Source organism: Oryza glaberrima, chromosome 3, assembly GCF_000147395.1.
Source record: "Oryza glaberrima chromosome 3, OglaRS2, whole genome shotgun sequence".
NCBI lineage: Eukaryota > Viridiplantae > Streptophyta > Magnoliopsida > Poales > Poaceae > Oryza > Oryza glaberrima.
The window spans coordinates 14,192,706-14,219,579 of NC_068328.1; the positions used below are offsets into that span (position 1 = coordinate 14,192,706).

Below are 26,874 nucleotides of genomic sequence, written 5' to 3' on the forward strand. Positions count from 1 at the left end.
GCCGACCACTAGTAAATGCATACCAAGTGACCCAATCAGTAAACCTGGTTCAACTTGCAAAGGATGGTAAAAATAGGTGGTGTAAAGTGAAAAAAATAACATAACCCTATCCCAATGTGGCGATGTGCAACTTAGGTTAATATAAATAGCCTAAAGTGAAATTTACTCTAAAATATAACTACCATAGCTATGTCGTGTAACCACGGGAGTATTGCAAATCGTCTTTTACCCCTATGCCATTAAAAAAGTTGCAGCTTACCTGTGTGCCACAAAAAAGTTTGGAGTCACCTGTATGCCATGAGAAAAACTTTCGTTGACCCGTGTGACATTCCGTCCACCTTCTGTTAGAACTTAACGGTTCCATAGCTCTGACATGTGGGACCCATGTATGAAAATGACTAATTTGCCCTTAAGGATTTTCAGCTCTATTCTCCTCTCCTGCTATCTCCCGTGAGTGCCTACTCTCTCCCTGTTGCGCTGCAGGCCGCCGCACCCTAACCCTAGCCGCACGCCGCCGCCGCCGCCGCCGCCTCGCCTCGCTGGAGCCGTCGCCGCCTCGCCTCGCTGGAGCCGGAGCCGTCGCCGTGCGCCCAGGCCGTCGTGCCTCCTCCTCTCCTCCTCCAGGGCCCACGCGTTCCCGCGTCCTCCCTCGTCGCGCGGCACGTGGGCGGCACGCGCGGCGGGTGGTGGTTGGTCCGGGAGGGCGGCGTCGTCGTCGGTCGCCGGGTGGTGCGGCGCCGTCGCGCCCTCCGTCGATGGCCGCCACCGCAGGTGAGCGAGTGAGATATTTGCGGTGGTCACGTGAGATTCGAATCACGATGTGCTAGCTGCGGCTACTGCTCTCGTGCTATCTCTCGATCTCTCGCTCTCGCTCTCTCGTGTGGGGTTTCGAGATGCATCTGTATATGGTTTGGAGTTCTCGTCTTTTGCGAGAAACGGAATTTGGAATTATGCGATTGCTTTTGGAAATTGGTGCCCTTCGGAAGCTCTATGTGTATGCTTGATTTGAAGCATTAAATAAAAAAAAGGGCATATGCTTGTTTTTATGTATTGGACAATAATACCTGCCCACATGAATTCCTGTCACTCACACCAAACTACAATATTTGATTACCCGTTATTGTCGGTATGCAATGGTCATGCACCTGTTTTTTCCTTTTTACAAAATTTATTTCCAATTTTTCCTTATTTTTTCCACCATTTTCTAATATTTCCCACATTTTCCTATTTTTTTCCCGGATTTTTAAACACTTTTAAAATTTATTCTCACTTTTTCTGATTTTTACCTTTTTTAAATATTATTTTTCATTTTTTCTGATTTTTAACGCTTTTCCTAAATTATTTTTCACTTTTCTGATTTTTTAAACCTATTATTGTACATAAGGGCAAAACCGTCTTTACACAGCCCCTAACAACCCCTAACACCTCTATTATGTCTCCATCCATCCAAAATGGCACACGGGTCAACGAAAGTTGGGCTCATGGCATATATGTAACTCTAAACTTTTTTTTTGGCATACAGGTAACCAACAACTTTATTAATGGCATAGGGTAAAAGACTCCAAATTTGAAGGCGCAGACAGTAGGGTTTTTGGTAATAGAAGGGGGTGTTTTGTGATTTTGTGAAAGGTTGAGGGGGTAAAGCAGAGAGTTTTCCCCGAACAGTCGGAAAAAAAAAAGGGAAATTCGAAGTCCGCAGCCGGAGGCCCCCACGGCGGCGGCGCTATGGCGATCTCTCCGCCTCCGCCGAGCCCTAGCTCCGGCGACCCGATCGAGGCCGCGAGACACGCCGCCGCGGCCGCCCTGGCAGTGCCCGCACGCCTATGGGGCTCCCTCCTCGCCCGCCTCCCTTCGCTCTCGGACCGCCGCCCCCGCCGCCGCCGACGCCCTGCTCTTCCGCTCCCCTTCCGCACAGCCGCCGCCCATTCCGCCCGGTGAGAAACCACTGCTTGGATTTTAGTGTGCCTCCTGTGCTTCTTATGCTTGTGCTGCAAGCTCTCGCTTGCTAGTGTTATGCTAGTGCATTCGTGGACTGGACAGACCGAGTAAATTTGGGCAAATTTTGGGGTTTTAGGTTGGTAGCTGGTGGTATGTGAGGAATTCGTACAATGCGTTTGGAATTAGTGACTAGGTGCAATATAGGCAAAATCTACCGATTACAAATGCGAATATCTGATAGGAATGTTGTGTAAGCGTGTGGCTAATGCCTAATGTTCTGGTATTTTCTTTGCGTCGTCGATGACCGTGATGACTGATGACACATAATTGCATGAAGTTTGTTTTTTAAATCATTTGTTACTTTCAGGGCTACCGGTGAGACGCCCAAAGCTTTTGGCATCCTAGAAGATATTGTACAACACACGCTGTGTAGTTTGCATGGTATTCAGAAAAGCTTACTCTTTTGGCAGTCCAAAGCTGAGGTCTCAAGTTAATTCATAAATCTTTTATTTTTTTTACGCTGCAATTAATTAAAAGAATGCATCTTATACTTCATGCTATTTACCTATTTTTGGTTCTGTTATATTTATTCAGGGAACAAATTCACAGAAAATGTATTTTATGATCTTTGAAAGGGGACCAAGGGCCTTTGTTAAAGCAACATATCAGACATTGACTAGATTAAGGAGCAATGAGAGTCCAACCCAGTACATTTTGCACTCTGCATCTGATATGGTCTCAACAAAACTTGCTGTCCTGACAAACATGCAACACTGCTTGGCTGCTTTTCTTGCTGAGGTTTGTTTAGTCAGATGTTTATCATTACAAATGCTTATGTCTAGTAGAATAAAACTCGTGTCAGCAGTTCTTTCAAAGCTAACTTTGTAGTTGCTCGCTTCCAAAAATTGCTGTACTACTCTAGTCAGATCATTCAAACCCAATTTTCTAACTCTTTGATAACATTGTTTGTTTTACATGACACAGTTCCACATTTATAAATCCAAATCTTACCTTGCCTGTTCTATAGGTTTATTGCGAAGTTGACAAATTCAAAGAAGGATTAACTGAAAATTCAGATAAATCGCTTCACACACTGTTTGCTGTTTTGAATACTGTCTTCTCCAAATTGGAGGTATCACTCCAAAATGTTTGTGAGGTATGCATTGTTTGCTTTTCTTGCATTTGGATGTTATATGTATAATATACTTTTGTGTTTGGCATTATGTAATATATTTTCTTCAGGGGCATACTCTACTGTTCGCACTCGATGGAAGCCCATCTGAACTTCTCTTTGAAAGATTACCAGAAATTGATTATGATAACTCAGAGTGGACAGAGGCCTCCTCAACAGATGCTATATGTTTGATCTACCAAAACCTCCAGAAGCTAGATAACCTTGTTTGCTCTCAGGTAAGCAACTTTCTCTTTCAACAACAGCAACTTGTCTCGCATTTGCTACTTCTATTAATGTTACCTGAGTTGTAGATGGGGTATGGTTGGATCAATGTTATACTATTGGAGGTTCTATGATTGGGCCTGTTCGGCTGCCTGTTCTGCAGTTGTGGCACAGCCGGCACCAACAGTGCCACATGCACACGCGCAGCCGCAGCCGCCGCTGCCAGCTTGCTGAACAGGCCCACTACCTGTTTGTGCTTGCTGTATAAAATGTTTATATAGCTATATGCATATGCATTGTTTCAGACTATAAATGAGTGGTATTGTCATACCTATAGTTCTGAACAGGCGCCCCATTAGCATGCATATAATGGAGCAACATGCTGATTATCAAAACCATGAGATTTGAGATGTGAGAATTAATCATGTGGATGAACTAGTGAAAATGTGTTCAATGCCAAACTTGTATCTCAATACAGAGTAAATGTGTAAATGTATAGCATTCTCCAGGTAGTATTTTATTTTTTGTGATTTCTCCATTTATCATATTTTTACTTTTATAAACTATGTAAGTTGCAGTTATGTAGAAATAAATGGGTTTGTTCACTGTACAACAATAAATCTTACATTTCTTATCAGATGATTATATGTTGCTTAATTGCCTGAAGCAAATATTTTCTGCAATTATAGCTCTCAAGGCACAAAAAACCAAGACATATGACCATATACTGGTTGCCCTACACATGTGGAGCGTTGGGTCTCTCGGCATGTTCTCTGTGGCTTTTGCGACACAGTAGCTTGATGGGAAGTTCTGACATCGACAACTGGGTTCAAAGTGCCGAAGAGTCAATAGCTGGATTTTGGGATGTGCATGTTGAGAAACCTGTAGGATACTTTCTATTTATGTCCTTCTATTATTTATCTTATGCATTTTTAAATGATGCTAGTGTAAGTTAACTGAGGGTGAATCAAGGCATTCTAGTTAAAGTCTTTTCTCGTTATTCCGACATTGACATATATGAGATGTTCTCTGAGGTACAGGAGGATAAGATTTTGTTAATCTATTCATGCAAATATTTGTCTAACAAAAAGGAAAACCAGATAAAGGGAAAGAAAAGCATGCTGCCTTGTGCATACTAGCCGTACTGTTTTCTTATAGTATAAGCATATATGATAGAGTATAGAAACAATTTCATGTGTTTGTTTACTGCAGCACTTGCACTTATTACCATGAACATCCTTAAGTTTACATGTGTATATAAGGCATATAACTACTATCTTTGTTGACAATTATAAGGCACACACGTAGTTTCAAAATTTTGGACATTGTAATTTTTTACCAATAAATAAGTAATGTAAGATGCAACATTATATAGTTGTGTGATACAAAAATGGTAATTTTGAATTTTTGTTTGCAATAACTTATGATCATGATTTTGTAGTTACACACGCTATATTGCAAAAGATTCACAGTCAGAAATTCATTTTGGCAGACCACACCAAGTCAAATCGCACACAATATTATATAAAAATCAACAGATAGTAGAGTAATATGCACCAACATCTGCACCGAAATAGTCTAAATACTATTCCTTGTGGAACCATTGAATGCAACATGATATAACTTCAGAGAGCATTAGTGTAGGAGATCAAGTGTCAAGTTTTAGTGGGGAACTTCTAGTTGGATTTAATATAGCTGCAATTTTTTTCCACACCTTTGTTGTGGCTGAATTTTGATATTGTTCTTAAAATTTGGAAATCAATTATGTTATTGTGATTGCATCATGATTGTTTTATTCTCATTTGATGATCATTAGATCATTTCCATCAGAGGTGAGCTTTTTGAGACATTCAAAAACAGAGGTAAACATGTAATGGATACACAAGAGGTCCAACTGAATGAAGAAGTATTGCGCAGGTTATTCCCTGATACTACATCTCTAATATGCAAATTTAATGGTAATCATATCACATAGTTTTTTCTGCCACTCGACAAATTAGTACCATATTGCATATCTAATATTGCATTTTCATCATGTTCATCTGTTTACTCAGATATGAATACTTTAGATGATATTTACCTGTGGTTTCAAGAATTTTAAGTTGAGTATGCCAGTATGGGGGTTTCAATAATGCAGCAGATATGCTTGTAATTTTGATTTGGGATACCCACCACCATATTTTGAAGTGCTTTCCAATTATTTTAGGCATAAATAGTGGGGTAGTCACTATGAGTATTTGTCTTGTGTGACATGAAGTAGATGTGGTGGCACAAGAGCACAGTGGTACCAGCTTAGAATTTCTGTTTCCTTTTTGTTATCTTTTGTTTACTACTGTTAGGATTCTGTCCTCGTCCTCAAGATACCAAGTAAGTAGCTGCTATGCTGAGATAAGATATGTTAGGTCCTTTCTCTGTATAAAGGGTCAGACAAACTGCACCTGCTTTGAGGAATCAATCAATGGAAAAAAAATCCTAAAATATCTCTCACTCCTTGCTTCCCTCGCCATGCAACAGCTACACTACAGCTAGTCAGTCATGCAGTAGGTGTCTAGGGACATGTCCTGAAAACTTCCCACTACTTCCATTCCCGTTTTAACCCACAGTAAACAATATGAAAGTATTGTACAGGTGTGATGATTGATGAAGCCATTGATGACATAGTAAATACTGTACAAAAGAGTGGTGACGCCTAAACAAAAAGATTCCCCAACCCAACACCAAGATTTTCTCGTTTATCTACTTTTTTGTTGATATTATTGGTTTTGACTAATGTTTTTTCATCCTGGAGTGCTGTAACTTTTTCAGTAAAAAATTTGCAATTTCTTTTGTCTTGAACAAAAAATTACAAACTTTAATTTTCTTGAATATGCAAAACTTCAGCTTTGCAGCCATTTTTTTCTGAGTCCATTAGAGGAGCATAAACTATATTTTGCATTTTTTAAGCCCACTGGTTACATATTGGATTTGTAGGATGATGCTTGAATTTTGTCAGCAAACTTCAAATGAGAAGCTGCCACAAGATATATCAGATCAAGCACTTATGGAGAATTTCATGGAGAGGTAAGTCTGTTTGAAAACTATAAACTGATGTGGTGTTGACTTGTTTGCATTTATGCGTTACAGTGTTAGGCCAAATGTTGCAAGTTCAAAAGGCACCTGTAATATTTTTTTCTCAAGAATTTTACTGTATTTTCCTTATGCTGAAGAAAGTAATTCTTCATCTTGACCTTTCTCTGCTACCTTTTAAGAGCAAATATTATAGAGGTAATTCCATATGAGGAGCTTTTGATTCAGGGTTGGAACTTGGGATCATTTGATCACAAAGGAAAACATGGCATGTGCTTCATATACTTCATTTGAGTTTCAGTTGCTTTTTTGAAACTAAAGTGATTATATTTGCACGTGGGGTAAACCTTGCACCGTAAGGCTCTTCCAACTTCAGGGTTCATTTGTTTCCTAGTATGTTTGGATGAAAGCAATGAGCCATCTGAATTTCTTGGGAACTCTATTTCATGTCTCAGTAAAATTCTGCAAGGTGGTGATAGAAGTTAAAAGTTCAAGATGAATGTAATTCTATGCTCGAAACCCAGCATTTGACGTTAAAACAGATTTGACATTACTTTTCAATAATGGAAATTAACTTATTAGCTTCTTAGTTTCCAATAGCATCTGGAAGATTCGTGTTACACATGCTTTATAGCTATTTTACATAGTAGTAGGTTCTACATATTTACATACTTCTTGTATAGCTAGCTGTTCCAAAATTTCTGTTTAGGATGACCAGTTAATCACTTAATGCTCAGATTGTGCTTCTGTAGTGGAAAGCTAAATTGACAGTAGACATATCCTTTATCTTGTTTATTTGTGCATTGAACTATATGCATGTATTTGCGCAGATATGAGAAGGAATGGACCCATCCTGTTAAGAATCTTTTCGGTGGAGAGTTAGCATATGCCATGCTTATCCAGGTTAGTTCACTTGACTCTATTTTGGATGCATCGAATATTCCACTTCATGATATTTCCTATTCTCACCTTCAACTTTGAACATTCAGCTTCAGAAGCGCACAGTGGATATCAAGCAGTAAGTTATACTATTTCTGTCTGACAATAATAACTAAAATGCATAAAGATATATTTTTCTTGTCTAATATTCATCAACAGATGTAATTGGATTCTTCTTACACAGGGCAATGCTGGAACTGGATCAGATTCTTAAAGGAAATGCGATAAACTTCGCTATTCTTGCAGCTTTACCTGCATTTGGTGTTTCGCTTTTGCTCCTCACTGTGGTGCAAGCATGGATTATGAATGTATGTTAATAGAGTTCCGTGATTCTATCATTCTCTCTTTGAAATATCATCATCTGTCAGAAGTATCTGTAGGTCTGTGGGGCCTTGTTGTGTTTCCCTGTAACCTATTTGTGCCACAGATCTTTGCAGTATGTGGACATGCGTGTAGAAAAGCAAAAAAATATGGTGACTAATGTCTTAATTATAAATTAGGACCAAGGCGCCGAGGGAAGAGGCAGGATTGCACGGCGCCAAAGAAGGCTGCTGCTTCTTGATGCAGAGAGAAAACTTATGGAGTTTAAAAATTGCATGATTAATGGAATGGTAATGTTATCTACATCTATATGAGTTGCTCTTTAGGATTCATTCTCTCAATCTTTAAAGAGCTTTTCGGCCTAAATTTGTTGACTGAGAATGCTTCTTTTGTATCAATGACAAAGCCACTTTGATGAGTGCTCCCTCTTATTATTATTAACTTTTGGATTATAAATTTAATAATATTGGAATGAGGGGCACCCTTTACAAATGATGCCTCTGAATTTCTTCCTTTACAGGAGGAAGAGGCATGCTGTAAGTTCGGATTAACACTGTACAACCTTGATAGATTATACAGAGCTGTTGAATCACATGCAGAAGAAACAGGCGAGTGGTCAAGGTCAGTATCAACTCATATTCCTTACCATTTGATTCCTGGTTACTCTGGATGACCTTTCCACAAAATCGTTTGTGTTGCAGATTAAGAGAAGACATTTTGGATCTGGCGAAACCTAAGATGAGTATGACAGACAAGCTGGTGGTTCTTTCACGACTGAAGGGAACGTATGACTGCTTTCCATAGCCATTAGGGGGTGTTTGATGCATCTGAAATTTTTCATCATCCTTTTTTTTTCCTCGGGTGATGATTGGTGAACTTACTGTGGTTCATTTTGAGACGATGAATGCGCAAATCCTGCCTAGGCATTCAGTCTGATGCACCTGCTGGTAGGATTTCCATGAAGATTTTGATACCGAAAATACGATAGAGAAATGGCCTTGTGCCGCTCCTAATGTCTAGTACTTATTTCTTATGATGTGAATGGATGATCTTTTTGATGAGCCACTGGAAATAACAGTTTTTACTCCCATGAGCTATAAAGAACAAACGGTTCGAGGTGATAAGAAAACAGAAGCAGATTGTGTTGTTTTGAAACTTCATTTTCTGATCATCCAGATCAAAGACATCGTTACAGGATCAGCGGAAAATGGCATTATGTTTTTTTTTTTTGCCTGAACATATCTAAAGTATTGAAAGAAATAAAGTTTCTTGCAATCTGGTTGGGCCACGTCATCCATAAAACAGGGACCGTCCGATACAACTGCTGGTAAATGACCACCGTCGGATCTGATAAGAGAAGATTTCAGAAACAACCCTTCAAGAAACTTCTCTCAGCTTCTAGTCCTCCTATGCCTGTGTATTTTCATTTTCCCCCTCCCTCTCCCGTGTATCGCTGCGACTCCTCGCACGCGTCGCTTCGCCACCTCCGCCTCTTCTCCTTCCGCCACCACCACTGTCTTCTCCTCCCGGCCCTCACTGCCGTCGCTGCCTCCTCCTCGTCCCCAGTGCCCCACAGCCTCCGCCTCCTCCTCCTCTCCCTCTCCTCTCCTCTCATCTCTATGTAACACTACTAGATCATAGCAGAGGAAGAACTAGAGCAGGAGAGGTGAAGAATAGAGGAGGAGGAGACAGAGTCGAGGAAGAAAGGGGCAGAGCAGAGTTGTTGAGAGGAGAGATTCGTTTTTCCTTTCTTCATTTCACACCTCTCTCATTACAGGGTTCCTTACTTATAAAGGTCATACATGCCATCCTGGCCGCTTGGCCGAATCACACAACACACATGCGCACACACCTACCCGACACGTTACTGTAAACGTCATCCTGGCGTTGTAGCTCGTCACGCGTGTGGCACAGGCGTGACAGTACCGCTCACCGGAGAAACAGCTTGTCCCCAAGCTGGTGCTGATGGAAAGCGGATCTTGAGCACTTCATAATCCTCCCAGGTAGCCTGATGCGCCGGTAAAGAAGACCACTTAATCAACACCTGAACATGTGTTGCATTGCCCTTTTTCACAAGCCGACGATCGAGTATTTCTTCAGGCCAAACGTCAGCGGCATCCAAAACCACAGGGTGAGGAAGAGAAGTAAAGACCGGTGTATGATCAGGAACATGTGCTTTCAACTGAGAGACATGAAAGACGGGATGAATCAAACTTGAGTCTGGTAACTGTAACCGATAAGCCGACTGACCAATTTTCTCCAGAATTTCAAATGGGCCAAAGAACTTGAAAGCTAGTTTGGGGTATGGACGATTCACCACCGAAGATTGAGTATATGGCTACAACTTCAGAAACACATGATCCCCAACTGCAAAGGATCGTTCAGACCGGCCTTTGTCTGCTTGATGCTTCATGCGCAACTGATCCCGTTGCAGTTGTTGTTGTAAGAAAGCAGATAGCTGATTGCGTTCAGAAACAAGATCAACCACTGACTGATGGACTGAGGAGAGAAGTACTAGCACTTAACTGACATGAGGATTAGCTCCAAACAAAGCTTTATGAGGAGAACAACCCAATGCAGTGTGAAAAGAGGTATTGTACCAGTATTCTGCCAAGTGCAGCCATTTGTTCCACTTAGTTGGTGTTGCTTGAGTCATACAACGTAAGTACATTTCAAGACATTGATTAACACGCTCGGTCTGGCCGTCCGTTTGAGGATGATAAGCGGAGCTCATACTCAGAGTAGTGTCCCACACTTTGAACAAATCACTCCAAAATCGGCTGGTGAAAATTTTATCCCGATCTGAGATAGAATGAGGGATGCCATGTGTCTTGAAAACTGTTTTGTCAACTGCATTGGCCACTTGGGAAGCAGTAAATGGATGACGCAAGGGAATAAAATGGGCAAACTTAGTGAATCTATCCACTACCACAAGAATGACAGTGAATCCATCAGACTTGGGAAGACCTTCGATAAAATCCATTGATATGTCCACCCAGGCTTCCTTAGGAATTGGTAATGGTGTTAACAAGCCAGGGAGCTTGCAGTGTTCAGACTTGGCCTGCTGACAAATCTGACACTGCTTAACAAAGTTAGCCACATCTGATTTCAGACCTACCCAAGAAAATAACTTCTTCATCCTTTGATAGGTAGCAGTAGAGCCAGAATGACCCCCAACAGGAGAAGAATGAAAAGCAGTAATCAATTTCGTTTGTAATCCAATGTTAGCTCCAATCCATACTCGGCCATGATGTTTGATCAATCCATCATGCAGAGAAAAACCTTGTGTATTAGTAGATTGAACAGCCAATTCGGTCAGCAAAGTTTGAGCAGCAGGATCCACTGAATAAGAATTTAGCACCTCCTGGAGCCAGAGGGGAGAAGCCACTGACAGTGCAGCACAATGAGGTATAACAGGCATCCTGGACAGCGCATCAGCAACTATATTGTCAACTCCTTTTTTGTATTGAAAAGTATATTGAAAACCCATCAATTTAGTCATAGCCTTCTATTGCAAATCAGTTCCAAGAACTTGATCATTCAAGTGACATAGACTTTTGTGATCAGTGCGAATAGTAAAAGGGCAGCGCTACAAATAACATCTCCATTTGTCAACAGCCATCATTATAGCCAAAAACTCTTTTTCATAGATAGAAAGTTTCTGATTAGCTGGTCCCAAAGCTTTGCTATAATAAGCAATAGGGTGATTCAACTGGCTGAGCACAGCACCAACTCCATAAGCACAGGCATCTGTCTCCAAAACAAAGGGAAGACTGAAATTAGGTAATGCTAGCACCGGGATAGAACTCATGGCTAGTTTGAGCTATTGAAAAGCTTGTTGAGCAGCATCTGACCAGAGGAATGCTTTCTTTTTTAATAACATTGTCAAAGGTTTGGCTATAATGCTGTAATTCGGAACAAATTTGCGATAGTAACCTGTGAGGCCCAGAAAACCTCTCAACTCAGTTGCAGTTTGTGGAACAGGCCAGGCTAACATCGCTGCAGTTTTGGCAGGATCAGTACTGACACCTTTAGCAGAAATTATGTGGCCCAAATACTCTAATTGAGCACAAGCGAAAGAGCACTTAGACATTTTGGCATATAACTGATGCTGTCGCAACAACATAAACACTTGTCTCAGATGATGTAGGTGAGAATCCAAGTTAGGGTTGTACACTAAAATGTCATCCATGAAAACCAATACACATTTGCAAATAAGAGATGCAAATACTGAATTCATCAGGCATTGAAATGTAGATGGAGCATTTGTTAAACCAAAGGGCATAACGCTGAATTGAAACTGCCATAATGAGTTTTGAAAGCGGTTTTAAACTCATCCTTTTCCACCATACGGATTTGATGATAACCGGCTCTCAAGTCCAGTTTAGAGAAGTACTGTGTGCCCGCTAACTCATCCAATAACTCATCAACCACCAGCATTGGAAACTTACTCTTAACAGTGACAGAGTTGAGTTTGCGATAATCCACACAAAAACGCCATGTCCCATCTTTCTTTTTGACCAACAAGACTGGGGAGGCAAAAGGGCTCATGCTGGGAGTAATAAGACCAGAATCAATCATGTCCTTGACTTGGCGTTCAATCTCATCCTTTTGTAAAGGAGAATACCTGTAAGGTTTACTGTTGACAGGAGCAGCATCAGGGTACAAGGAGATAGCATAATCAAAAGTGCGATGAGGAGGTAAACACTTGGGCTCTTGAAAAACATCAGCAAACTCAGACATTAATGGAGCTACTACTTCTGAAATGGACTGAGAATCTGCATTGTCAGTAGGTTCAAGCAAAACAGCAGCCCAAATATCACAACCCTTCTGCCATTTCAATATTTGAGGGTAAGAAATAGCACATAATTCAGTCTGGGAATCAGACTCTTGAACACCCTGCAGTGCAATCCACTGATCTTGATAGAAAAACTTCAGAGTTTTAGTTGCCCAGTTACAAGACATATCACCCCATTGAGCCAACCAATCCATCCCCAATATTGCATCATGGCCCCCCAACTGAACCACTTTCAGATCATAAGAGAATGTCTGACCTTGGATCCACCATGTGAAATTAGGAACCACATATTGACAAGAGAGAAAGTCACCATTAGCTACCTGAACCAAGGAAGGGGAAATAGGGCACAACTACAAACCCAACAGCTGAGCAAAATTGAGATCAATGAAACTATGAGAGCTGCCGGAATCCACCAACATCAACAATACTTTATTCTGAACCAATGCTCTCAAACGAATAGCATTATGGCGAGATGCACCAGATAATGCATTCAAAGAAATATGATACTGCTCCTCAGCATCAGAATCTTCTTCGGCAACCACTGCATTCAAAAGATCATCTGGAATAACTTCAGTGATTTGCATAGCTTTTAATTGACCAGTGATCACACACTGATGATCAGGTGAATATTTATCCCCACATTTAAAACAGAATCCATTCGCTCTTCTATATTCCTTCAACTGTTTAGCTTTCCATAATTCAGCTCTTTCACGTTTAATGGCCGATGGCTCAGAGATAGGAACAGATGTATCCACTTTAGCGCCAACCCCTTTGTATGTCAATTTCTTAAGAGGTTTCTGTCCACTGTCTAGTAACACACTTTCTTGCACTAAAGCAATTGCAGCAGCCCGCTGAACAGTGTCAGGTAACTGGACCAGCAGAACTGAGCGGATTTCTTCCTTTAGACCCAGAATAAAACGATACAGCAGCATCATCCCTCCCACAGATGGATCAAACACACGCACCTGGTACACTAGTGAATCAAACTGGGACTTATAATCGGCAACTGAACCAGTTTGCCATAAGGTTTGCAGCGCCTGAACTTTTTCACGCTGTGCAGTACTTTCAAACTCGAGAGCAACCGCATAACGAAATTGAGACCAGTCACAAATCTCTTCTACTAACTTAAAGGATTGGTACCACTATGCTGCATTTCCAGACATATGCAAGACTGCTGCAGAAACCTTAAACATAGCCGGAATCTGGTATATGTCAAAATAGGTCTCGCACATATCTAGCCAAATACGGACATCAGAGCCATCGAAACGAGGAAAATCCATCTTAGGCAAGCAACTCTTAGCACGAACACCCTAATCAAAACCCTGGCTAGACTCCGCTTCGTTGCGAGTAAACACAGGACGAGTATGGAACCTTGGCGGCGGCGGCGGTGGTGGTGGTGGGGAAACACCTGCACTACCAAGAGAAACCGCAGACGGGGAGCCCAAAATACTCACTTGATCGGAAGACGCCAAACTCTTTTGCAGCTGCGCCGCCTGAAGCTGATCTTGCTGCAGCTTCCCGACCGCCTCCAGAGCGAGATCCACCTTGACGACAGCCTGATCGAGCCGCCCTCCGTGTTTCGTCATCTTGTTGTCCATAGCCTCCATCTTCTGAGTGAGTAACTCCAACTTCTCCAACAATTTCCCCTCCATCGACTCGAGCGATTGGCGTAATGGAGCGCTGAGCTTGATGGGCGTCGTGGTGAGCGTTCGCTCCAAATCCAACCAAACCTGAACCGGACTTACAGCAGCCGCACCCGAGGGTAGCCGCCTACCGGAGCACAGGGATTTTACCAGTCGGATCGAGAGAATTTGAACGCATCAACCACAGAAAACCCGAATCTGATACCACTGTAACACTACTAGATCATAGCAGAGGAAGAACTAGAGCAGGAGAGGTGAAGAACAGAGGAGGAGGAGACAGAGTCGAGGAAGAAAGGGGCAGAGCAGAGTTGTTGAGAGGAGAGATTCGTTTTTCCTTTCTTCATTTCACACCTCTCTTCATTACAGGGTTCCTTACTTATAAAGATCATACATGCCAGCCTGGCCGCTTGGCCGAATCACACAACACACATGCGCACACACCCACCCGACACGTTACTGTAAACGTCATCCTGGCATTGTAGCTCGTCACGCGTGTGGCACAGGCGTGACATCCCGCCGCCGCCGCCGCCGCCGCCACCCCCTCCTCTTCCTCATCCCTATCCCCAACACAACCACCTCCTATCAGGGCTGGATTCGGCGATTGTGGGGATAATCTGGATTCGAGAGGCATGGCTCGACCTGACAGCGACGCACTGGTGGATCGCTGCCACCTCATCTTGCGCATTTTTCCACCTGAGCGCCTTTGGTTCCCTAGGACCTCCTTTGTAGCGCCTCTTCTCATCGTCCTCCAATGACGATGGCCAAGGGAAATACAAAAGGTCCGAGGAACTGCACCATTATGTAAGTATCTAAAAACCTCTAGCTTCTCACGGTGTTTATGTTGGTGAAGCCTGTGCGATGTGTCCTACCACGGGCTTCACCTAGCGTTAAGAAGTTGAATCCATGCATGCCCTAACTACTAAATTGGAAATAACAGTACATATCAATTAAGTTTTGTAATAACAATGTAAGTAGTAAATTTAGACTAAAGGGTGATCAATAAGTTCTATAATGGAGTTCTTAATTAAGCCTCTCATGTAATTTCAGTTTTTGAGTGTGCAAATTTCAATTAAGAGCACTATAAAAAAGAATGCATCCTATCAAATGTAATGTATTGATAGTTCAGGTTCATTATAATTATAAATATTTACACACACAATTGTTTCAATAGCTATCAAAGATATGTGTGATAACTAATGGATTTCAAACTAGCAGAAAAATGATTTACAAATGGATTGAAATAGTATTTTGCTCCGGATGCCCGAGGTCCGACTCGCTGAATCAAGCCGACGGCAGTGGCTCACCGGGAGATAACTAATACTAATAATCCCCCCCCCCCCCCCCAAAAAAAAAAAAGAAGTAATACTAACTATTCATGTATTTAGAAAAAAAAGAAAAGGTTGCCCCTAGCATTATATAAATGAATGGTGTATTTCTAGATGTGTGTATCTATATATGTGTGTCTAACGAGCAAAAGTTGTAGCAAGCAGAGGAGTGGAAACCAAGAAAAGATAGTTCTACAAGGTGATTTGCTTAACTGTAAATAAAGTACTATTAACGATCAGATGTATTTGACTCTAAGCTAGCCTCTGGTTTGCTGTGAAGGGTGTATTCACTGATTCAATAATGATTTCTGTGAATTTATGAAGCAAATAATAAAGCAATCAAATATGGTATTATTAAGTATCTCTTGATGTTACAAGTTTTAAAGCAGCAATTAAAATGACTGCAATATTGATTTGCATTATTCGTTTTCACCTGAAGTGACATTAATGAATTAAATGGCCTTTCCAAACTTGTGGTTTCACTTTTTGTTCGATTTACTGCCGTGCATCTAAGGCCTCTATATGAATCATGAACATTAGTACATTTTGAATGGTAAAAACTGGATAGGAGTTGTTGAGGAATAATGTTGTTTCATAGAACAATAAATTTATTTTTGCTGACTGTGTCATAAATCAAGTCCTTTTTAGTTTTGCTGATTGAAGTTTTCTATTTAACATAATTGAAATTTTCTACTCTTTCACCACTTCCGTGGTAATTATTGAACAGGAAACAGAAAGCAGCAGGAAGAACATCTCAGATGGAAAGCTTCAATGTTTTCTTAATTATGCTTTCGTTTGGTCAAGAGCTTTATTCCCTGAGCCTCTTAATACATTACAACCAGTTCTCAACTGGAAATTAAACTGTTACAAACGGATAAAGATGGTCTGTTCATGCTCCAGTTAAATTCATATCAAATCATTGTTAGCATACAGTGACGTTTCAAGTGGATTTACAATTTAGTGAGGTGGCGTGAATGCATGGCCTTAAAATGTCTTGATTTGTGGGAAATACTTTCGTGAGGCAAAGTTACTGATCTTGCAATCTATAGAAGCTTTAAAGTTTGCATCCAACCTGTTTTGACTGGATGGAAGAAAAACTGAAAGTGTAATGGCCCCTCTATATTTGAATTGGTTTCAGATTTAATAAATGCCAATATATTTGTAGAAGAATGTGTTTGTTTTTATTGTGAGAATTTCTGCTAATGAAAAACATTTAAAGTTGGCTCTGTATGCAAATAATGATCATATATATTTCAGTTGTTTTCACTTTTATCTATATGGTAGGTCAGAGCTGGAGTACAGTATAATTTTGACTAAACTATCCCGAGTGTTAAATAATCAATATGATGTTATCAGCTATATAAAAATATCAAAATAAAATTGAATGTACATACTGAGATATATAAAAAGGTAACCATAGATGTCTGCTCATGGTCACGCAAGGCGTGACTTAAATGGCTAGTCTAAACTTGATTCATGGACCCGGCACTTAATATTATGAATTTTTTTCTCTCTTTGTTTAAATTCTCGTTCTTCAGCTTCGAAACAGGTAAAATAACCAGTCTCTCAACTCCCAGAACGGTAAAACTCGTCCACTTCAAAAAAAAAGGGGGGAACGGTAAAACTCTTAAAGCCTTGAATGGTAGGACATCGTACGGGAAACTACAATGAAACAAACAAGCTAGGAAGAGAAAAATATACTTCCCGATCAAAAGCATACTATCACGAATTCGAAAACTTTTGGAGAAATTCAAATTTGAAATGAACAAACCATAAAAAAAATCCTACAAATACGATTATATTGATAGTAAAAATTTTCAAAAAGAAATATTGAATTTACCCATCGTTTTTGAATGGAACAGATGGGAACAATATGTGAAAATGAGAAAAAAATGCCTAATGGGCTGACGACTCAATAAGCCCAAAACACACGCGAGTCCAAAGCATCACAGCACGAGCCGTCGCGGCGTCTCCGGCCGCCGCCGCAGCCGCCGCCGCCGTAGCACATCTCCCGCTCGCTGGAGTATGGCTGCTTCGCCGCCTCCGCGGAGCCCTAGCTCCGGCGATCCGGCTGAGGCCGCCGACCTCGCCGCCTCCGCCGCCGCCGCTCTAGCATCTCCCGCTCGCGTATGGAGCTCCCTCCTCGCCCGCCTTCCCTCGCTCTCGGACTACTCCCGCCTCCTCTCCGTAGGCCGCGGCCGCGGCCGCCGACGGCGTCGCGCCGCTCTCCCGCTCCCCATTCGGCCTGCCGCCGCCCACTCCGCCCGGTGAGGAATCCCCTCGGCTCCTATGCTTCTTATGCTTCGCAGGCTTTTCATGGAGTAGTGTTGTAACTAGTACCATTACCATGTACTTGTGATTCGTGGATTGGTGGACGTGACAGGTAAAACAAATTGGGGCGAATTCTCGGTTAGCAGGTGGTGTATGTGGAACTCGTACTAATGTGTTTCGATGTTGATCACTGCTTGCAGTATGTGCTAATGTGCATCAGTTTTTCTTCTACTATATTCGATGCATCTTGTTATGTGGCTGGTTCATGTAATGCATTACTGATTTTTCACATGCCATTGATTATTGGTGTGCACAGAGTTACTTGGATATGTTTCTGACTATATGTTATTCGCAGGATTGCCGGTCAGATGCCCAAAGCTTTTGACATCCTACAAGATGTTGTGCAACACACTCTGTCTAATTTGCATGATATCCAGAAGAGCTTAATATTTTGGCAGTCCAAAGCAGAGGTATAAAGTTGATTCATAAAAATTGAAGTGCTTCTACACTTTTAATATGTAGAGAAGTCCACTACTTACTCATCTTCCGTTGTCCTATGCTATTTTCTCCAGGGAACAAGTTCACAGAAACTGTATTTTATGATCTTTGAAAGAGGTCCAAGGGCCTTTGTCGAAGCAGCATGGCAAACACTGACTAGACTCAAGAGCAATGGGAGTCCAGTCCCGCACCTTTTGCACTCTGCTTCTGATATGGTCTCAACAAAACTTGCTGTCCTGACATGTATGCAACACTGCTTGGCTGCTTTTCTTGCTGAGGTTTGTTTAATCAAATGCGATTATCAATATCAAATGCTGATGTCAAGTAGAATAAATTGTTCTTTACAATAGTTTCAATATCAACTTTGAAGCAGCTCCCCTATCAACTGGTGTACTATGGTGTCCAAATTATTCAAGCTCTTCTTTTTAATACTTTGGATAAATTTACTTATAGAACATGGCTACTGTTTCTCATACATGAATTCGAATTCTACCTTGCCTCTTCTATAGGTTTACTTTGAAGTTGATAAGTGCAGAAAAGGACTAACAGAAAGTTCAGATAAATCGCTACATACTCTATTCATTGTTCTGAATTCTGTCTTCTCCAAATTGGAGGTATCATTTAGAAATGCTGTTGAGGTATGCAATGTTCTTTTTGCATGTTTTGGATGTTACAAGTATGACATGCTAGCTATTTCACATAGTTTCATTTCTTCAGGGACAAACTCTATTATGCACACATGATGGGAAGTCGCCTGAACTTATCTTTGAAAGATTGCCAGAAGTTGATGTTGAGAGTTCAGAGTGGACAGAGGTGTTATCAGCAAATGCTATAACATTGATCTACCAAAACCTCCAGAAGTTCGATGATTTTATTTCTGATCAGGTAATCAACTCTCCTTTTTACAACAAGACACATGCCATATTGTTACTTCTCAGCCTTGCGGGTTCCACATTAATGCTAACCGAGTTGGTGAAGGCGTATTGAGGGAGCATTTCTATAGATCACCCTCTATGGCTGTACCTGTTTGTGCTTCCTGTAGAAAATATTTGTGTTTACACAACTTAGCAACTAATTTCTGTCCATGCAATGTGAATGCTTTCAGTCTAGAAACTAGTGGTAGAAGTATAGATATAATGCAAGACACAACGGTAGTTGATTCTAACTGACAACTCTTTTATCATAATAACCGTGTGGATAAGAAGGGTTAATCTGTTGAAACACCAAATATTCTCAAAGTACTAGTTTAGCATTGTCCAGTGAATCTTTTCTTTTTCTTTTTTGCAAAAGTTAGTTCCCTTTTCACTGAAATTACACATGTTTAACTTCATACCACTGAAATATTGCTGTTAACTTTTATTTTCACCACAATGTTACTCCATTAACTGCTATTATCACCTTAAATCCTTCCTTTTCCTCTTCTCAATTTCCTTTCTACCCTCGTTTTCTCCTGACCTGATCTTCACCCTCCTCTGTTGACGTGGTGCCACTACCTAACGCCATCTCTGCCTGGTCTCGGCATGAATCTGTGTGTGGTGTTTTAGTTGTATATGCCCATCCACCACCATCTCCAGGACTCCGCATCAATTTTGCTTCGACACTGGCAATGTGGACATACCACAGAGGCATGCGTTCCTTCAGCTTTAGCAAGGAGATACCAGCAAGACATTCACCTGCTCCTGCTGCAACAAGGATATGGATGTGGGTAATGAGAGCTTGCTGATTGTTACCCCTTGTTGCCGTGTTGCTGTCTCTTGCCAGCGAGTGAATGAGGGTTCAGTTCCTTTATGCTTCTTCCTTCTTGAGCTTGACCTGGGCCGTGTCCTTTATCATGCGTGCCATGCCTCTCGCTGACTGGCATGTGCACTGCTTGCTGCCTTCTTCTCTACTCCCTCTCACACAGGGTAAATACGAAAGTACACGTGTCTTTTGCCTAAAAAAAAAGTAAAAACAAATTATAATAGTTATATAGAGGTGAACAATGCAAAGTTTTGGTGGTATAGAAGTTAACGGTGAGATTTCTATAGCATAACTCTGAGCTGGTGCGGTTTTGGTGATATGAAACCAATTCTTTTGGTTAAATATTTTCAACTTATTCTGTTATTACCGTAATAAACAATTGAGTTAATCTGTAATTCTTACTTGGGATAAGTGAGGATTGTTCACTTTTGAAAATATAAATTTGCTACTGTTCGCAGAAGTTAGAAGTATGTATATGTGTTACAGTTCCATTATGTGAAGCAATATGTTGCATAATTATCTCAAGCATATTTTTTTTTCTATTGTAGTTTTCGAACCACAAAAGACCAAGAAATACGACCATATATTGGTTGCCCTACACATGTGGAGCATTGGGCCTCTCTGCATGTTCTTTATGGCTTTTGCGCCACAGTAGCTTGATGGGAAGTTCTGACATTGACAACTGGATTCAAGATGCAAAAGAATCGATGGTTGGTTTTTGGGATGTGCATGTTGGGCAACCAGTAAGATACTTTCTGGATATGTCCTTTTATTGTGTACCATATGCATGATGCTAGCATTAGTTAACTAAAGTCGAATTGAGTTACTTTAGGGCTCATTTTGATAGGTGTAGTTTATGTCCAATCCCTTCAAGTTGGCAAGGAATTTGAACTAAAATCTCCACCAAGGGATGAGGTCTAATCCCCCTATATGCAGTATGTGAGGGTAGAGATATCAGATAATCACATTAACCAGTATAGATAATTATATTGGAAGACATACAAGATGTTCTATGAAATACTGTATCCCAATATTTATCTGTTAAAAATGAAAAGAAGATTACTGCTTAATTAGCAAGTGTGGTATGCTGTTTTGTGTACTATTAGCTGTGCTTTTTTGTCAATGTTAAAAAATCGACTTGCCTTTACCGGATGACTTCACTTATTAGTTATTACCATCAACAATCTTAAGGCAATTAGTATATCCAGGTTAAGAAACTTGTTAATATGCACCTTCATCAGCATGCACATTTCATCAGTGCACTAAATTCTGCTCATTCAACTCCTATGTGTGTCCATAACTTTTTTTACAGAACTCCTGCAATTATGCTTGATTTGGCTGATAACTTATAATTGACCTTACTATGTCAACAAAAAGAATGCATCCCTCTGTGACTGTGTCCAGCTAAACTCGATGTTCTTTGTACTTTTCAAATTTAGAAATCATCTATATTACTAAGCTCTATCATGACCTCATTCTTCTCTTTGAGAACCATTAGATCATTTCCATCAGGGATGAACTTTTTGAGACATTCAAACAAAGATCTAAACGTGAAATGGAAAAACAAGAGGTCCAACAAACTGAAGAATCATTGCGCAGGTTATTCCAATGATGCCCATGCTCTTTTGTAAAGCTTACACATGCATGCTTCCTTACTCAAAACTTAGTAAAGTATTGTTCTGAATTAGGCTTTTCTCCTTCAAACCTACACGTGCCTTTCTCCTTACCAAAACTTTTTATAGAAGTGTTCTAAGTTAATATCCATTTGATATGGCCTAAGTTTCACCTCCTTACCCAAACAAGATGACATGTATCTGCAGTTTCAAGATTTTACAATGACTATATATGGTTCAGTAATGTACCAGACATCCATGCCATTTGAATTATATGCGCCCTTTTACTTTCTTGGAAGTGTTCCTGTATGAAATTGTGGGTTAAAATTAGGTTTTGCTTCTTGTGCCTTTTTTATATATCTCAGGTAATATCGATCTGTTGACTGTTGAGATTGACTAATATTCGTTAGTAATCAACAAAAAGGGCTTCATCTCATAACCTACATCCTGTTTCTTTCTTGCTTCCTTCTTTTTTTTTCTTTTTTTTCTTTTTTTGCCTTTTCTAGTCCCTTGACAATATTCGTCACCCTGGAGCTATGTACTTTATTCCCACATTTTCTTGGAACTATGTAAAATTTCAGGTTTGCATTGCATTTATTTTCTGAAACACATTGAGTATTATAAAATGGTCTTGCATTATCTCACCGTACATGTTACATGTTGCCTTTGTAGGATGTTGCTTGACTTTTGTGGGAACACTTCAAATGAAAAACCGCCACAAGATATGTCAGAGCTAGCAATGATGGAGATTGTCATGAAGAGGTAAGAGTGTTTGAATATTTATGGTGTCTTGGCTTTGACAGTCATAGCTTATTTCAAGGGGAAAATTTGCACGCTCAAAAGTCACCTGGAATTATTTTGCTTTTGTATCGGAATCTATTGACAAGAAAAAATTTGTGTTTGTCAAGTACCATTTTTTAATTTTTGTTTGTTTCGAAACTAAATTAATTCAGTTGGTACTGGGGACAGACCTTGTCTTTTTTTTTTTTTTTGGTGGAATGACCAAAGGAGGTCATTCAATGTAATTAAGATAGGAAGAAAAAGTTACAGACCTTGTAATGAAAAACTAAATATTAGTGATTCTCATAAGGCTTTACATAAGTGCATCCCTTGATACCTCCGAGGGTTATATGTTTCGTTTGAAAAAAGTAGAAACGAACCCCACCCAACACTAACACGTAACACCCCTTACTCTATACTTTTCTAACAAACTACATATCTTATTCCAAACTAAACTGATACCTTCCTAATTAATAGATATGATAGCAAATAAGTACTCTCTATTATTGCAAACTACCTAATTTATTTGGGCAATAGGCGTTATTATTGTGTAAGGTTTACCCTTTCCTAGTCATACTGCTGCAGTATTGCTTGCTGAAAAACTGACGCGTGTTCCAGCTGTGGTCACAAAAAGCTTTTGAACTTCCATTTTATTTTCTCTGCCTGGTTTCACAGTGTAGGCTGGTAGCAACTGGTTACCCATAGTTACTGGCCAGTAGGTTTTTCTCTGCTGGTTACTAGTTACCACTCGGTGGTACTTGCCAGTAACTAAAGCCTGTGAGACCAAAAAAGGCATAGCACATCTTTGGCTTTCCAACTGTAATTTTCTCAAGGATTTCTCTCTTTTGTTTCAGTAAAGGTTTATAACCTGTTGGTGAAATAATGGTACTATTTAGAGTTAAAACTTCAAGATGGGTTTGACTCAGTTCCAAAGTGGGCTGAATCAATATTTTCTTAGTCAAAAATAAATTTTAAAATGATTTGATCTTGATGTGCATAGCAGTTAAGTTCGTGTTGTAGAATTCTAATCTATGTCTCATCTTGCATTAAAAATGATGAATTTTTGTTAACAATCCTAAGTTTAGTATCTTTGAGTTTCTGCCATGATCGATGAATTAATAACTTTCTAAATTCTAATATTAGACACAAGCTTCAGGAAGTTAAGAATCATTTGTATAGTTGCTTCTATGACTCCTTGGAGTGACTTGTTGCATGGCTTATGTCAATAGAATCTGAACTTCTGCAGGAGACTTTTTGTGTATTACATGCTTTGTATGCACTTATGTTGCTTACATAACTTAATGGGCACTTCACATTTTATCCTTATTTACCTGATACCTAAATTTCTATGCTTTTGAAGATCACTCAATGGACTAAATTGATGGAGCTTCTTTTGTTAAAAAATGAAAACTAAACTAGCTGTTTACATTTTACTGACTCAAGCAATGAACAATGACACTTCTCTAATATGTTGATACAGATATGAGAAGGAAGCAATGCATCCATTTAAAGGTCTTTCCAGTGGAAAATTAACATGTGCATTGTCTATTCAGGTTCTTCCCCTTTATCTCTATTTAGGATGCACTCAGTTCAAGTTAACCTGCATTTTTTCTAACATTCTGATCCTAAAAATTCAGATTGAGAAGCATAAACTGGCTCTTCTGGAGTAAGTTATACTAATGTATTCTGACAATACTGCTTAAAATGCATGATGATAAATTTTTATTATGTCTAATATTAAACTGCAAGAGATGATTGAATTGTTTTTACACAGGGCAATGCTGGAGCTGGACCAGATCCTTAGGGCAAATGAGATAAACTTTGCTATTCTTGCAGCACTACCTGCATTTGGTGTTTCACTTCTGCTGCTCTTTGCAGTTCGAGCATGGGCTACACATGTATGTATAACTATATAGACCCATTGCTGTCTTATTCAGGGGCATCTAGCACAAATAGGAAGATTTTCACTACTTTCTTTTTGAAAAAAAAATACAAATTGATCCCTAGCAAAACATTTTTGCAGAAATGGAACTTTCTGCACTACACCGTGATATTAAGCACTATATATTCGTAGCATGGGATCTCAGGATTCGGGGCTGTGTAAACTACCACATAGGATGGTCCCTAGATATGCTAGAGTTCTACAAAACATCCCATGTGGTAGTATACACCGTGTCATGTACGTAAACAACTAATGTCATGGCTCTGATCTATTTTTAGCAAAGTTTCATGAAAGGTCTATTTGTAATAATATTTTCTAAAAGGGGACAAATTGTGAAAACACTATCCGCAACTAGCAGGAGATATAATCTTGATATATTATATCCCAGTGGTTTGCAGTTTTCACCATGGACAAGTGTGCATGAAAAAGATAATAGGAATACTAGGTTCAGATATGGTTAATTATTGTCCTCACTATGAAATAGGGCCGAGGTGCTGAGGGAAGAGGTAGGACTGCACGGCGTCAGCGAAGGCTGCTTCTTGCTGATGTAGAGAAAAGGCTTATGGAGTTTCAGAATTGCATGGCTAATGGAATGGTAACCTTATCATTATCTTAAATTAGACTACATGACCTTATCTTGATCTTAAATTAGACTACATTGACATTTATTTGGATGAGGGACAAAATACTTGATCTGGTTTCCTGTTGGTGGCTATTCCCTTCTCTAAGAAATACTACCTTCGTTTTTTAATAAATAACACCGTTGACTTTCAGAATTACGTTTGATCATTTGTCTTTTTAATTAAAAAAACTAGTGTAAATATACTAAAGTACAATTCATATTTAAAGTTTCTTTAATGATAAAACATGTCACAGCAAAACAAATGACATTTGTATAATTTTTTTTAATAGGATGAATGGTTAAATGTCATGTCATAAGTCAACAACTTGAAAAAACAGAGGGAGTATATAACGCTTTCCTGTTGTATTTTGTCTGCAAAAACCTTGTTCCTTCACCAAGTATGAGAAAACAAGAAACTGCCATTTTCAAGATTGGACATCCCCACCTTCGTCTTGAAAATCCAAGATTGAAGTGCTTTCGTATTGATGAGAAAGCCATTTTCTTTCGACTTTCGAATTACAAACTTGAAAAATATTAGGATTACAATACGTACTAATAAATGTCTGGCTGAATTTCCTAATTTTACAGGAGGAAGAGGCATGCTGTAAGTTCGGGTTAACACTGTACACCCTTGATAGACTATACAAAGCTGTTGAATCGCACGCGAGAGAAACAGGAGAGTGGTCAAGGTGAGTCTCAAACTCATAGCTCTTTTTGATACTTCCCTTGGCTACCTAGGTTTGATTGCCTGTGAACCAAAAAAATCGTTTTCCGATTGCAGCTTGAGAGAAGACATGTTTGATCTGGCAAAGCCTGGTGTGGGCATGGAAGACAAGCTGGTTCTGCTGTCCCGGCTCAAAGGGATGTACGACTGCTTACTTCCATCACCGTCAGGTGTCTTGCCCCGTCTGTAGTCTTCTCATCTTCCTTTCCTTTCCTTTTCTTCTTTTCTTTTTGGTCACGTGTGACGATTAGTGAACCCCAGTCTTAGACGACATGAATTTGCTTGGCGTTTTAAGAGTCGTCAAATTTTGAATTTTTTATGCCCCGGGTACTTTGATTGTAGCCCTTTCGGCTCCATGGAGTGATGATGGCTTTTGTGCTGCTGCAATGTTTGCACCAGAGATTACTGACTGTAAATCCAAAATCTCTTCTAACTGGATGCTTAATTCATGTGCCACACCCATTTTACATTTGTTTCTCATCATTGAAGCACATCGAAATTTAGGGGAGGGATCCTCTACCATAATATCACTATCATTATAAGTCACTTGGTATGTGGGTCTCATTCTCCTATTGTCCTACACATAAGTATCTATAATTGGAGTGCCACTATGGTAGAGGATGTAAACCCTGAAATTTGGCCCTGGAAAGCGTGAATGTGTCCAGATACTCCATGTTACTAGTATTTCGTAGTATATGTTAGCTGTGATCTAAGGTTGTGTTTTTTCCTCCAACTTCAATGAACGATATGTTTTTTCACAAATTTTCTATAGGAAAGTTGTTTAAAAAAAATCACATTAATCTATTTTTTTAAAAAAGTTAATACTTAATTAATCATGTGCTAATAAATCGTTCCGTTTTATGTGCGCGTGAGATGGGTTCTCAACTCATTGGGAAGAACATAGCCTAAATCCACACTGCAACTTCTATTTTTAGTTAGTACGCTTTTCAAACTATATTAAAATAGTATATTTTTTATTAAAAAATGTTTCTAAAAAGCTCATTTTAAAGTGAGTAATAATTAATACTCCATCCCCAAAATATATGACACTGTTATTTTTTTTTATAAAAAATATAGTATAAATATGTAAAAGTATAAGTTAAGAAATTGTAGATTACAGTTTCTTTTGATGATAAAACAGGTCAAAAAAATTATTCAGATGGTTTTTGAAAAAAAAGAGACTAACATCCATTTTCATTTTCCATGACGGAGATAAGAAAATACTACTAATAACCTTTCATCAAAAGATTAGTTTATG

General features: G+C 39.7%; 2 protein-coding genes across 2 annotated transcripts; both read left to right on the forward strand.

The window, feature by feature from the left end:
* The first annotated feature begins 1,644 nt into the window (after positions 1-1,644).
* On the forward strand, positions 1,645-8,863 carry LOC127766578 (protein DGS1, mitochondrial-like). Its single transcript, XM_052291660.1, has 14 exons — positions 1,645-1,934; positions 2,306-2,420; positions 2,533-2,736; positions 2,966-3,094; positions 3,181-3,348; positions 4,024-4,218; positions 5,151-5,251; positions 6,305-6,394; positions 7,231-7,303; positions 7,390-7,418; positions 7,524-7,647; positions 7,840-7,950; positions 8,181-8,281; positions 8,362-8,863. The coding sequence occupies exons 1-14, from the start codon at positions 1,726-1,728 to the stop codon at positions 8,462-8,464; spliced, it is 1,752 nt and encodes a 583-aa protein (XP_052147620.1). The 5' UTR covers positions 1,645-1,725; the 3' UTR covers positions 8,465-8,863.
* An 8,490-nt stretch (positions 8,864-17,353) lies between these two features.
* Positions 17,354-26,094, forward strand: LOC127766577 (protein DGS1, mitochondrial-like). Its single transcript, XM_052291659.1, has 14 exons — positions 17,354-17,693; positions 18,053-18,167; positions 18,270-18,473; positions 18,705-18,833; positions 18,913-19,080; positions 20,484-20,678; positions 21,434-21,534; positions 22,221-22,310; positions 23,809-23,881; positions 23,966-23,994; positions 24,103-24,226; positions 24,755-24,865; positions 25,481-25,581; positions 25,674-26,094. Exons 1-14 carry the CDS (start codon positions 17,452-17,454, stop codon positions 25,804-25,806), a joined length of 1,815 nt encoding a protein of 604 aa, XP_052147619.1. The 5' UTR covers positions 17,354-17,451; the 3' UTR covers positions 25,807-26,094.
* The last annotated feature ends 780 nt before the right edge of the window (positions 26,095-26,874 follow it).